The 15,389-nt window shown below is 38.6% G+C and overlaps 2 protein-coding genes across 2 annotated transcripts; one reads left to right on the top strand and one right to left on the bottom strand.

The window, feature by feature from the left end:
* The first annotated feature begins 1,174 nt into the window (after positions 1-1,174).
* On the top strand, positions 1,175-2,614 carry LOC119070133 (ubiquitin-like modifier-activating enzyme 5). Its single transcript, XM_037174457.1, has 2 exons — positions 1,175-1,436; positions 1,509-2,614. The coding sequence occupies exons 1-2, from the start codon at positions 1,296-1,298 to the stop codon at positions 2,538-2,540; spliced, it is 1,173 nt and encodes a 390-aa protein (XP_037030352.1). The 5' UTR covers positions 1,175-1,295; the 3' UTR covers positions 2,541-2,614.
* A 2,695-nt stretch (positions 2,615-5,309) lies between these two features.
* Positions 5,310-7,229, bottom strand: LOC119070130 (histone-lysine N-methyltransferase ASHR1-like). Its single transcript, XM_037174453.1, has one exon. It carries the CDS (start codon positions 6,853-6,855, stop codon positions 5,425-5,427), a length of 1,431 nt encoding a protein of 476 aa, XP_037030348.1. The 5' UTR covers positions 6,856-7,229; the 3' UTR covers positions 5,310-5,424.
* Positions 7,230-15,389: the final 8,160 nt, after the last annotated feature.

Raw genomic sequence — 15,389 nt, 5'->3', positions numbered from 1 at the left:
TTGAATATTTCAATGATAGCTAAACCATTACACTGCTCCTAGCATGATGGAGGCTTATAAGCGATAAGAGCTACCGCTTAGGATTGTTTGTATGTCTTAAGTAGTACAAGTTATTTATATTTACAAAGGAAACACAGTGCCTACTGTCATTTCATCAGCCTCCGAATATTTTTTATGTTCATGCTAGGAGCAGTGCTGTTGCGTGTCAATGTCACGCAAATTCGACATTATGTCCACCATTCAAATTATCATAATGGTGATGATATCCTTGCTGTTAGCTTAAAATGAGCTTTTATATTAGCGCCCTATCCAATCTAGCCACTTAAGCTTCGTTATAAATGATGGAATTTGTTTATGTACTGTCCGTTTGACAAGAGGATCGCCACGGTTCAGCAGGGGGTTTTGAACATTTGTTTTTTACACGTTGGCACACGTGCTCTTGTCAGATTCAAGATTCTTTTTACGAAGGTTACGCTGATTATACTTTGTGAAAAAGGCCAATACCTTGCAAATATGTCACATCTTGGACAGAATTTGACACTGCAATATCTGCAACATGAAAAAACTAAATGTTCGAAACCCCCTGAAACCCCGTGCTTGCACCTACGTAATATACACAAACTAGGTGAGCCAATCTTAATTTTATTGTAATCGACCAATGGTAAAAAACTTTATTTTACCTGGAAGCCAGACTAACTCCAGGGGTGGCGTTATCTAATATGCAGAACAATTGTAATCGACCAATGGTACAAAACTTTATTGTAATCGACCAATGGTACAAAACTTTATTGTAATCGACCAATGGTACAAAACTTTATTTTACCTGGAAGCCAGATTAACTCCAGGGGTGGCGTTATCTAATATGCCACTGGTTCCGGAGGTCGAAACAGCATTTTATCTCCACTTTCGCTTCACGCGATCCATGGGAAAGGGAAGAGTAATTGTGCTCTGTTTGTTTGTTTGTTTTGGTGATTGTTCTGCATATTAGATAACGCCGCCCCTGGAGTTAGTCTGGCTTCCAGGTAAAATAAAGTTTTGTACCATTGGTCGATTTACAAAGTCAGGTTGGTTTTTCTTAAAAACCTGTCCGCACTTCCCTCGATGACTTAAAATTTATTCTGTTACTCTGTGAAATCTATTACCTTCAATTTCTGTTTCTGTCATCAATTTCTTTCATAAGACTTTTTGACACGTATATCACTACGCGTCACTGGAACATTTTGTTATTTTCATAGAATTCGATATAGACGAACGACTACGGTCGGTTTTTGGTGTATCATACCTTGTTAGTGAAAATGAGCGAAATTAGTGATCTACAGGCTCAAATAATTGAGCTCAAAAATGAGCTACAAAAGTATAAAAGTTCTGGTGGACGTGACAAAATCGAGAAAATGTCATCAGAAGTGGTTGATTCAAATCCATACAGTCGACTTATGGTTAGTTCCGACAGGCATGTTTTTGTTTACCAAACTTTAATTGTACAACAAAGGGATGTCATTCAATTTTAGGCCTTGCAACGAATGGGTATTGTCCAGGAGTACGAACGTATTCGCACGAAGAGTGTAGCTGTTGTTGGTGTGGGCGGCGTTGGCAGCGTAACCGCTGATATGTTAACTCGTTGTGGAATCGGAAAATTGATTCTGTTCGACTATGACAAAGTGGAATTGGCCAATATGAATCGTTTATTCTTCACACCAGACCAGGCTGGACTCTCAAAGGTCGAAGCGGCCGCGAAGACGCTGAACTTCATCAATCCGGATGTGCAGATTTTGACAAATAATTACAACATCACGACCATGGAGTCGTTTAGCAAATTCTTAGACGCTATCAATACGGGCGGTATAGACGGCAACGGTCCCGTCGATTTGGTATTGAGCTGTGTGGATAATTTTGAGGCTCGAATGACAATAAACACGGCCTGCAATGAGCTAAATATCAATTGGTTCGAGAGTGGTGTTAGCGAGAATGCAGTTTCCGGTCACATACAGTTACTGAAACCGGGCGAAACAGCGTGTTTTGCTTGTGCGCCACCATTAGTAGTAGCTGAAAATATAGATGAAAAAACATTGAAACGGGAAGGTGTGTGTGCGGCTAGTTTACCAACTACCATGGGGATCGTAGCTGGAATGTTGGTTCAGAATACTTTGAAATTCCTATTGAACTTCGGCGAAGTGTCCAACTACTTAGGCTACAACGCACTGATCGATTTCTTTCCGAAAATGACTTTGCGACCGAATACACAATGCAACGATCGGTATTGCTTAGAAAGACAGACAGAATTCAACAGCAAACCGAAAGTGCTACAAGAAGTGACCGTCGTCGAGGACGATACCCCGTTACATGATGATAATTTGTATGGAATCGAATTGGTTTCGTGTGATGATACTAGTAGTAGTAGTAGTAGCGCAGCACCGCAAGCATTGGAAACCGGTTTGAAATTCGCATTCGATGCTGCTCCGCAAACGAAGGAACATACCCCGGACGATGCAAACGTTGACGTGAGTCTGGATGAATTGATGGCACAAATGAAATCGATTTAATTATATTGCGTAGCATTAAGGAGCGCTGCAAGCGAGCATTTTATGAAAAAAAAAAATTTAGAGCAAACGATTGAACTGAAAAATTGTTTTGTGGCATGTGAGTCAGAATGTCTTAAGAGGAGATTGCATTAAAATAATCAATTTATAGCCAAAGTCTATGCTTTTACGAACAAACACAGAAAGGAGTGATGGACAGATTGAAATTAGATTTTTGTCCTTGCCTAAGGAACTTATTAACACAAATACCTTCTGGCAGTTGGGCCCTCAGAAAGAAGGAAAAAATCTACATTTTGGCACCAACTTTTTTTTCAAGACTTCTGTAGGCTTGCAGCCCAAAAGTACTGGGTTCATTTATATGTGCAACGATAGTGGGTGAGGCCAGCTACAACACCCCATACTCAGTTCCGTGGTACATCGAAGCTGCAGAGAAGGCGGACTCTCCGAACATTCACTATATTTCTAGTCATAACTCTAGTGGATCAACTAGCACCAAGCGGTGCATATACTACACCTGTAGGTCTTTTCAAGGCCGACAATCGTACAACATTACAACAATTTAAAATAATTTTTTCTTGAGTTATTGTCGAAAAACTGTTTTCGGTACCCTCTGACATGTCTTCACTTTTGAGCGCTTTTCACAGAAAACAAATTTTTTTAAGAAAAAGTGAAAGACACGTGTTTCCTAGAATTGAAAGACGAATCCAACGAGCTATCACTCATTAAAATCGGAGACCGCTTGTTTCCCAATCACCTGAAGATTTGGCGATATCACTCTTAATATAAAGTCTATAATTACATTCGTACGGTGATACAAATGGTGATTGTTGTGGGAAAGGCTGAAATGTTAATTGCGAGCCAAAGTTAAGTTCAATAACACACGGAGCAGTCTCATTATTTGTCCAATAAAAATGTAAGACCGTGGCCGGATTCAAGTTTCTCACCGATGTTTTCAAGCATTAAACATTGAACTTTACCTCACGTTCTTAAGTTACAGTTCAGTACAAATCAATGGGAAAAATGCTTCTGCTGTAATGGAAAGTTCAAACAGTAGCGAATGTAAAGACCGAAAATTGGAAGCATATCAGCAGATATTTTGCTCGATAAGTCAGACCCAACGTAAATGAAGGGAACATTGAAGAGTAAGTATCAGACAATCAAATCGAGCACTAATTGTTCCGATATTACACCTACCGGTTTTGGATGCAAATCAACCATTCATCTGAGGCTTCACTTTCACTGCCAAATAGGCACTGCCTGTCCCGTAGCGAAATTGTACGAAAATAGGAAAAATGCCAATCTCACTTTTTGAGAATGCACAATAGATAGGTGATCGAGACCAACAGAGTTCTTGTTACACCCACAATGAATCGACCAAACCAAGCCCGTCACTTTTTTCATCGTCATTAGAACAATGCATTTGTTTCATACTCAACTCAGGGCACCAATCGTCCCATCCACTATGCCACCATCATCCGTGTACTACCAAAAGTTGTTGCCTAGTGAATTATAAATTGTTTCGTGTTGGATTGACGCCCGAAAGTGACCCCAATGATTTTGACCGCTTGAATAACAATTTTTTGCGTCTCGGATTCAAAGAATTGAAATTCTGTTTTTTTCGTGGGCAGATAATCTAATAATTCAAAACGGTTATTCTGCTGCTAAATGTAGGTCAAAGATTATCGATTCAAGATCGACTAAAAACATATTTAAATTTTGAATATGGATCGGATGTATCCGGTGGTAAGTAATCGAAATGTTCCGCATTTATTCACTGTATAAGTCAACTCGTAAGATGTAAGGTATATGTTGCGACAAAACTAAAATAACTCATAAGTCCCATAAGTACATCTGCGCAGCATGCGGTAAATTGCTCGCAATTTTCGAACGAACCGCTGTAGCTTTTCGAGCTGTAGCTGAATAACTGAACATACCTTAAGTGTTTCTAATCTCATATTTCCATTTTCATCACGAGGAATGGTCATTGCCAAGGCCTTGTACAATCAAGTGCTAAGGTACCTTATAGAGGTTCGTGCTGTCGTTTTCTGTTTATGTGAATGTTTCTTACAAAACGGTTTCTACTTCGATCGGATTCTGATCTAAATGTATCGTGCCTCATGTTAAAATGTGTCTACACGACAATAGATAAAGTCAGGCCTGGACTGACCATAGACTGTGAATTCGGGTGATTAACGAAGTGCCTCTGACATTTTTGTACGAAAATGTTTCGTTTTTGGGCTCTTTACAAATAAGTTGTACGGATCCCGCGGACGGCTTTTTCGAACCACTCCGGGCCTGATTAAAGCCATTCAACAATCAGCATAAGTATCTGAACTATCTTAAACACTGTGCCACAAAAAAGGCCACACGATCGTTCAACCGTCAACATCTCATCGACATAGCACGAATCAGTTACTTCATCAGGCCTGGATTACCATTTACCATATGTTTCTACGTCACTACCGATGATGTTATTCGAATTGTTTTTCGCATCATTTCTTCGCTCTGCCTCCGTTTCCTTATATGTTTGTACGCGTTAGAAACGTCGTTAGCGTTATGAATGGGCACATACTATACCCTTTTGGTGATAAGATTTTTACAATCAGGCAGAGAGTTGTTTACAACGGAATGTTTTGAAGATAACGACATAGAGTTAATCGCATTTCGGTCTATCCAGCCGAATATTTATACATTTCATTTTTCCGATAAGGAAGGGGTCTGCCTTCTGTCTGTGTGGAAACAGTGTTTAAATGAAAAATGCAAACAATCTAGACGTTGAACAACAAAGTTTTTATTTGTAAGAAAATTGGAAAAAAAAATTTTTTAATGAAAAACCTTAAAATGAACGACTAACATTACCCGACTATGACGACCTTTAGCGACTAAATCAAAATTGCATTCCATTGCCAATATAGCTTAATAAAAATACATTTTCCTCCATAACATTGCAAATTGTCTGGCAGGGATAGGTTGACATGTTCTGTTTGATATATTCACAGTTTTTACGATACTTTTCCTTAGCCTTCTCCACATCAAGCTGATGGTCGTCAAATGTGAAATTGTATTTCGCATAGTCATTAGCACAAGCATCACAGTTGCATTTAAATTTGTAGACTTCATTCAAATAACTCTGTCGCTCATCCAGCGAATACCGCATATAGTTGTAGCGATCGTAGCACATGTTCAGTTGCTCTCCAGCTTTGATCGGTCTTTTGGCCACAAACACTAACCTATTGTCCACGTCCACTTTTTCCACGTTGGGATCGCAAGAATGGGAGAAAAACGCTGACAGTGCGCATAACAGAAAGCCCTTCGGCTTGGCCTCATTCACTGCGCTCCAGAAGAAGTGGAAAAAATTGACGGTCAGACTCTGCAGACATCTGACAAGATAATTCTCCAGGAAGTCATCAGTGGCTGCAGTTTCAGTGGATAGACGATCGATAATTTTCTGATACCTTGAATATGTTTCGGTCGATCCAGGATCTCTCTTGTCCAATCCAGACACCGCCAAAATGATTTTCCTCTTATTCACGTCATCGGTACAGTGACGAAAATCAAAATCTAAAATCGTTTTGTGCTCTGCTTCCGACGACACCAAGGCCTTCAATTCATCCATTGATCCACCACACACTTCCATTGCTTGGTAGAACATCCGTTGAAGCATGTATTCCTCTAGCGTATCCATACGTTTTCCGGCTGGTTCACATTCTCGTCCATGGATTGAAGAGCTTTTACATTCGTAAGAGCAGAACATTGCTCCCGAACAATTATCACACGGAATCAGACTGTACAAATTAGTTGAGCAGCATATACAGCACCGTAGGTGGCACACTGTCGAATCGACGACCTTGAAAAACGGTTCTTCCGCAACGATTACGTCACCGGGACTGAGGTCCTTGTTTGTTGTGAAATATCTGCCGTAAATTTCATTTTGTTTCAATTCCAAACAAGCAGACACAAACGGTAGCCTCTCGTTTATCGGCAAAGTCAATTGAAAGAAATCCGTCGCGTTGGCTGCAGTCGTTCCACGTGAAATCTCTTCTTTGCAAGTGGTCAACATTTCCATCAGATCGGTACATCCATTTTCCATCGATTTGATTTCCTTCGCCCAATTCAAATTGTCCAGAACGCGTCCGTATTGTTTCACTTTGTAATAAATTTTCGATCGATTGGTCAGCGAGTCGAAAATTAATTTCGACTTGGCTGGAGCGTAACACAGACATAAGTTGAAGTTTTCCAAAGCTTGGGCAAAATTTCCCTTTTGCTGATAGCTTTCAGCTAGCGAAAAGTGTTTTACAGCTGACTCGTTACTTTTCATGACTCTCACTTTGGATGATCGGAAACGTACTGAACTGATACGTTTTGTTATCGGCGCTTCGTACTGTGTCCTATTTAAATAACGTTGCTATATGAACCTGTGTTCATTATCATCATTTTTTTGTGTATATTCTTCGTTTAATAACGGACAATGACTGTTTTCTCTTTCGGCCTGTATTACTAAGCAAAGCATCTGATACATCATCACTTTTTTCATTTTTCATTTTTTTTTTGTTTAACACACAAAGCCAACAATTTGGACACGTGTGAGTGAAAATTTATATTATTCATCATCGATACACGATCACACAGAATGTTGTCGCAGACTGATAACAATTCAGAATCGTAAGAGTCTATTAGGTTCGCTCAACATTGTGTATTGCATTAAAGTCGAAGCTGATTTGGTAGGATACGAGTGTTGCGGCTATACGGTGTTTAAGTAGAGCGAGATGGAAAATCAACCCGGGGTCTGATGTCATCGATAATACAAAAGAATCTGACAGAAAACCCGAGATGGAACAATAGGTTGTTATTTCGCCATCTCTCTCACTTAAACACTCTCTATTAGTGAAAGCGAAATTTATATTCTCAACGTTTAATCTACTCGAACGTGTTGCAAGCGTGATGTCACATAATGCATTTTAATTTGTTGAAGTTTTCATTTCATATTTAAGCTATAGCAACGCACTTCAAGCATGTCACACAACTGTAAAACACCATTTCATCACAGCACTGCTTCTCTTCATGTTAGGAGCAGTGCTGTGACTTCATACAAAATAGTACTTTATTTGACAGCTGCCGACTATGATCACTTTTGCTTGAAGCGCTCTGGATGTATTTTCACAACGCAGGCGAGAAAATAGTCATTTTCTCACCTCTGCTGATGCTGAAACTTCGTGAGCCTTTGTTGTGAAATAGTATTTTGCATAACAAGGGGCGAAAGTAAAAAAATTCAAACGTGTGAAGTTTGCAGCCCGCGCCGCAGGCAAGGGCGGCAATCACACGTTTTAATTTTTTTTATTTTTGCCCCAAGTGATGCATACTATTTTTTATGCCAAATACTGCGGAAGATTTGTATTTTCGGTCCGAAACAAAACATAATTTTAATTAAACTGTTGAGTTATCAACAAAATTTGCTGTAGAAACACCAAAATGCCGAAAAGCGCGGGGGTCCAGGGGGCGGCAGCCCCCTGGCATAAAAATAAAAACAATTTAACAAATGAAATTACTGTAAACATACATTCACTTGCTCACAAAACATTTGGCTATCGTCAACACAACACTACACTCAATGCGTACTTTCAATCAAGTGAACATGTGTTTTCGAGACATATGAGGACCGAAAGTAAAATGATGACAGTGACATTTACTTTCAGCCCGCAAATACGCAAGCCCACGGGGCGAAAGTAAAATGATGACAGTGACATTTACTTTCAGCCCGCAAATACGCAAGCCCACGGGGCGAAAGTAAAATGATGACAGTGACATTTACTTTCGGCCCAAGGCCTGAATTTTTTTACTTTCGGTCACCATTTGAGGACCGAAAATACAAACTTTCGCAGTATTTGGCATAAAAAAACGTTGTGTTGACTTCGGGAAAATATCAGAAAATTTTATTTTCTCGATTGACGTGTACAACTAGCTACGCGCTAGCGAGATCGAAATGAAATTTTTCAACTTTTTCTTCACTCGGTGAACATATAAGTTATTTGAAATAGCTATTACGTACTTTTGAGTTTTCTAGGGTCGAAAGTTGTTTATTACTTCATGATGGCAAAAAAGAGAATTGGTTTAGGAGCTTACAGCATGTAATAGTACATTCCTGTCTTGCTAAGACATCTTCTGTTGAGAGACGTGTGTGAAGGTTTTAATGAAATGCAAAAAATTGATTTTGAGCAAGACGATAATGACTCGTTTTCTGGCCGCAAGAAAACAAATTGTTTGTAATATATGACACTATTACAAACAATTTGTTTTCTTGCGGCCATGTGAAAAGTGTAATCGTTAATCATCCGTGCGTGATGATAAACAATAAAACTAATCGGGCTAGTCAATATGCAATTTTAACTCATTGTTGTATTCATCACTACATGCTCATTACCTTGAATTTCCATTTGAGTATGTGTTCACCAACCTTTCGATGCTCTCGGCTTAAGTAAGTGGTATTAAAAGCTTACGTTGCAATGGTTGCGACATTAACTAATGTCAGAGAATTTGGCGCCAATTCTAATATTTTATTATTAAAATTATTTAATGTGTCGATGAAAAAAATTAATTCTACCCGAAACGTACAGCCGTCAAATATTTTACGGAGACCAATTGCATTAATCAACAAATATTTAGAATGTTACTAGTTTTTCAGATTAAAATATAAAGTTTATTGCAAGATATTAACTTGACAGGGCATCAATTCTCATACGTTCGTAACTTTAAGAATTCGTAACTTGATCGTTCTTATGGGGTACCAGGTACGAAAATACGAGAATAGTCGCCCAGGGCTCCGATTCTCGTGAATTTAAGAATTCGTAACTTGAAAGTTGTCACCTTAAAATTTCCGAATCGTATGGACCACTCTTAGCATTAAGGTGAGAACTGTCAAGAATTCGTCCTGATGATCAAAAACTGCACTTTTTTGACCGATTCTCTTTCACTTCTAAGAATAGTCCGGCCGACATTCTAGTTATATTAAATCTTAGCAATTACTTTTATAAAAAATGTTGTATCTTAGAGGTATACCACAGGGGCAAATAAACATCGTAAAATTCTTTTGTACCCAAAATAATAGTACATTACGTCCTTGTTTGGCGATTTTTTTTGCCGAGTGGGAGGTTTGAGCCAAAGGCTAGGGTTATAATCCCTCGTGGCAAAATAACAACATCAATAACAACATACAATATTTTCCTTGCGAAGCGCTGCGAAAATGAAAATTATCGCAGATGTCAACGGTGTATCCCTTGCGAAAATTTATTTAGACAGTTTGGAGGAGAAAATGTTTATTTTATTCCCTCCTTTCTTCCTGCCAAATAAAAGGCAAGAAAATAGACATATTCTACCCCGAACTGTCATCAAGCAAAGCGTTAACTAAAATTCACTTACTCATTCATGGCCATTTTGAGTGTAGAAAATAGGGTTAATCACACCGTTTACATGAAAGGTTATTTTTTCGCTGCGTTCGAGATATGTACTAAGTTTTACAATGAAAGTTCATTCAAAATAAAGTCGTTCCAAAATTGCGGTTTTATTTTGTGTGAACCGAATATAAGTACCTTCATTAGCATCTAAAAAATAAATTTAAATGAAAAAAATACAACTCACGGTCCATTAAAATGTATGTAGATCAGTGTGTTGCGCTGAGAATTATTCAAATTTTCCATCCGTTTTACCGATAACCGTATGTTAATGCATATCTTAAATTAGCAATAAATACGGTGTAAATAACCTCTCCAGAACGCTCTGTGACCAATTACGCTTGAATATAATTTTGCTACATTGTATTTAACATTCCGATATGAGCAAAAAAAAAATTGATTATGATTTTTTTGTGACACGGGTGACACGTCTTCTGATGATTTTTTATTTAAGTTATGTAGGAAATGTCTTCAGTCTTCATTGCGGTGTAATCTATATAAAGCACTGTGTTACGCAAACAGTCACATGATATAAGACGTACATTCTGCTAATAATGGCGACATGTATTATCACCCGGGGAATTATCCCCCAGGCTGGAATTATCACCCGGGGAATTAACACCCAGGCTTTATCACCCAGATCAAAAGGAATTATCACCCGGGGAATTAACGCCCAGGCATTATCACCCAGATCATTTTGAATTATCACCCGGGGAATTAACACCCAGACATTATCACCCAGCTATGTGAGAATGATTTCCCAGCAGTTTGTAGCTTAGAAATTATTACCAACTGAATTGGGAATTGTCACCCGGGGAATTATCACCCGGGAATTAACGCCCAGGCATTATCACCCAGCTATCTGAGAAGTCATGCTTAATTAGTCTAGTTAATTGTGTATCGTCTGAGAGACAAACACAATTAGGTAATAGTGCATCATCTTAGAGACATGCACATTTAGTCTAGTTATTTGTGCATCGTCCTAGAGACATGCACAATTAGTCTAGTTAATTGTGTATCGTCTTAGAGACATTCACAATTAGTTTAGTTAATTGTGCATCGTCTTAGAGACATGCACAATTAGTCTAGTTAATTGTACATCATCTTAGAGACATTCACAATTAGTCTGGTTCGTTGTGCATCGTCTCAGAGACATTCACAATTAGTCTAGTTGATTGTGCATCGTCTTAGAGACATTCACAATTAGTCTAGTTGATTGTGCATGTCTCTAAGACGGTGCACAATTAACTAGACTAATTGTGCATGCATCTTAGAGGATGCATAATTAACTAGACTAATTGTGAATGTCTCAAGGACGATGCACAATTAACTAGACTAATTGTGCATGTCCCTAAGATGATGTACAATTAACTAGACTAATTGTGCATGTCTCTAAGACGATGCACAATCAGCTAGACTAATTGTGAATGTCTCTAAGACGATGCACAATCAACTAGACTAATTGTGCATGTCTCTAAGACGATGCACAATTAACTAGACTAATTGTGCATGTCTCTAAGACGATGCACAATTAACTAGACTAATTGTGCATGTCTCTAGGACGATGCACAAATAACTACACTAATTGTGCATACATCTTAGGCGATGCACTATTACCTAATTGTGCATGTCTCTCAGACGATACACAATTAACTAGACTAATTAAGCATGACTTCTCAGATAGCTGGGTGATAATGCCTGGGCGGTAATTCCCCGGGTGATAATTCCTGTTGATCTGGGTGATAATTCCCCGGGTGATAATTCCCAATTCAGTTGCTAATAATTTTAAGCTACAAACTGCTGGGAAATCATTCTTATATAGCTGGGTGATAATGCCTGGGTGTTAATTCACCGGGTGATAATTCCAAATGATCTGGGTGATAATGCCTGGGCGTTAATTCACCGGGTGATAATTCCAAATGATCTGGGTGATAATGCCTGGGCGTTAATTCCCCGGGTGATAATTCCAATTTAATTTCAGTTTTTTCAGTCTGGGGGATAATTCCCCGGGTCATAATACCCGTCACCGCTAATAATTACTTACGTAACTATGGAGTGGAGAGTGAACATTACCAATTTGTCTAAATCACCTGAATTGCAGATCTTTCATTTCATTGAAAATCTTTCATTTTTCTCACGGGAAGTTTAAAATGATTTTCGCAACACAGGGACACAATACTCACCTTTCAGTGGTAACCATTATTGGATACTATTGATCTATTGTTTCGATCATTTCAATCCACTTCATCAACATACCACGACGTTACACATGTTACCATACCTGCACGTTATGGGTGATCGATTTCTTACGACCACACAAGCCCCGAAAAACCACTTTTTAGATTGTGGTCCGGAACTCAGGAGACGAAAAATTTTAAACGGAAAATTTTTAAGGAGCGGTAAATTGGTCCATTTTTACATTCACCAAAAAACCTGTAAGATATTTTCGTCCCGTTTTTGTTGTTGTTTCTACTCTGTACAGTCCACATGAACCATCACAAAACACAAATTCAATCGTAGCTCGACTACACTTTTGAATTATTGAAGTATCCAATCTAAATTTATTCCGAATTGGAAGATCCTGACGGATGTTGCTCGACTTAACATAATGTTTATTAGTTCTTCAAATCTACATTTACGTTAAAACAAAGTTTAAATTTGCAATCTTCTCCGAAAATCAACCATTGTGAACATTGGTCACCAAAGTCAGGTTTTTTTATTTTTTCATACTTTTTTCTGCTTTTGCTATGCATCAGCCTATGCATGGAAATGTGACGAAAATATCTTCAAGATGTTTTTTGGTCCAATGTACCGCTACCCGATAAGTTTCAGTTTAAAAATGCATTTACATTGTTAGTTGCACATGAAATGCTGGCTACTCGATTATTTAAAAAAAAGTATTCTATTTTGCTTATTAATAGCGTTCTACAGGTCCAAGGCTGTAAACTATGGGGACATAAACAACTTCGCACATACCAATTTTGCTTAACCTGAGACGAAAAGCTCAGGGGCGCAAATTGCAAGAACCGGACATCTGCACACAAACCAAAACAGGACTCCTTTTCACATTCACTAAATCACAAAGAAACTATCCTTCGGAACGACAAACAGAGCTATAGCTCTTCCCTTGCCCACACATCACGTAAAGTGACAAAAAAGAAGAAAGAAAAGCTGTTTCGACCTCGAGAACTAACGGCGGTCACTGGTCAGAGTGGACTGACCATCTTCAGTTGCTTCCGCTAGCCTCTTACACAAGACAGCAGCAAAACGTTCCATGAACAAGTGTAGGATAGTTTGCATTGAGAAATTGCCATCTGCTGATGGAAAATTTGGGGAAATAGCGGAAAGCTGCTAAGAAATCACCAAAAAATGCAGCAAAGCAAACAAAAGAACTGAGCCTGAGCTTCAAAAACAAAAAATAAAAATTCTCATGCGCCGTACTCATGTCACCAACCTTCTGATCCGCTCATTTTCACCATTCATCCATCCAGCGAAAATTGCACAATCACCGGCAAAACAGCAACAACGACAACGAAACAACGAAATGGAAAAACGGAAAAACAATGCGAAAATCTCGCGAAAAACTTCGATTGAAGTCAATTTGACTGAAATAATTTGACTGAAATAGTCATTTGTGTACCTGTTTTGGACGATTGATTTTAGGCAATTTCGCGGATTGTAGGCCGAACGAAGTGAGGCTTACAAGCGAAAGTGCCTTAAATCAACCGTCCCAAACAGGTGCACATGTGAGTTTTCATGCAGAGGGCCGGAAACCCGAGAAAATTCGAAAAATTGCCCTCATTTTCGGCCCCGAAGCATGAAAATGTTTCTTAGCCTTCTGTGTAGCAACAATTCTGAACAAAATCAGTAGAAGAAAATCTCGTAGTGAGCGAAGTATGGCCTCAAGCTACACTAATAGGCCCAAAATTCCGGATGACGAAACTCTATTTACAGAGAATGACTCGCCAGCACTCAATCTGTAAAGATCAACCAGTCGCCCCAAAGTATACAGCCTTGCTACAGATCATCACTCCCAAAGTATATAACATTGAAGGTAATCCAACCCTCAGTGGATTCATTTTTGTAATGTTGTCATCATCATATTTTCTTGTGTCTAATGTTGTTGTACCTGGTAAGTTTGTATGGAATCTATGGAATTGAACTCAACACTAGCTGCAACTTGACGCAAACGAATTCAACGCAAAACTGCGCATTTGCATTACCTCCAGTATAGATTATATTCAAGATACGGTACTTTCAGACGTAACCTCACTTAAATTTCTTTAAATGCTTCGTTCATTCATTCATTTGAATGAGATTTGTTTGACGTGGATGGCATTTCAAACGGCCTTGAAAATGATCTATACTTTGATCACACTAACCCACTCCCACATAGACCAGCTGTCATTCACATTTCTATAGTTTCTATGGTTTCTATGGTTTTCCAAGATGATGTGATCTACTATTATGACATCAGCAGCTCTCAGGTCGTGACATTTGAAAACGGCAAAAAGTTTACTGCCTGTATTACAAGAAAATCTCATCACGGAATTCATTGAGGTTGCTCTTCCGATGAAGATAGATCCAGAGTTCCCACTCCTCCTAAAATTCATAAAATTCCTAAAATGGACCAAATCCACCTAAAATCTCCTAAAATCTTATAAAAATCCTAAAATTCCTAAAAAGGTGATAAAATTATTTTTTATAAACTGAAAAACAGGTAATTTTTTTAATAACGCGGCAATGAATTTGAAAACAGTCTTTTCTAGTCATGTAAACAACGATCCCGAACGTGGATTTAGCGATAACAAACAAACTATCGTCGCACTTCGACCAAAAATATGGTGAATCTTATAAACTTGAAAGAAGGGTCCAGTCGACAAGAAAAAGAAAATAAAGGCCAAGTTGCTGGTCGATACTGCCGTCAAAAAAGTGTAAACCATAAAAGTTTCAATTATTGAACTACATAAGGAAAAAGACGTTTTGATAAAAAACGAGCCGTCAGAACAGTCGGAGCGTTTGCTGCGACTGAGCCCCGTACAAACCCGTACATCTATTGCGCACGTGACCATACTTCGTCCGTCGCCCTACTCCTACCGTAAGCCTATTGCGCCCGTAAACATCGTAAAATTCTTATGCAATGTGTACGTCTTAAAAATTGCGCATAGCGCAATTACGAAGCCTCGTACGACGTTCCTTTCAAAAGTAACACAAACTACACTTCCCACTGATCAGTGATTTTGGAATTATCATTTTCACCTATTTATATTGATTTTACAAAAATCCAAAATGGCGGCCGACGGCCATTTTGTTAGGAGGTGGAACGGCTGCTTTACAATCGTTAGTAGCTTTCAAACAAAAAAAAATTTGAAATTCGGTCAAAGTTTACTCGAGATATTAACAAAAA

The sequence above is a fragment of the Bradysia coprophila genome, assembly GCF_014529535.1.
Source record: "Bradysia coprophila strain Holo2 chromosome X unlocalized genomic scaffold, BU_Bcop_v1 contig_473, whole genome shotgun sequence".
NCBI lineage: Eukaryota > Metazoa > Arthropoda > Insecta > Diptera > Sciaridae > Bradysia > Bradysia coprophila.
The sequence above is the reverse complement of the archived record's forward strand: the minus strand, read 5'-3'. Positions and strand labels throughout refer to the sequence as shown.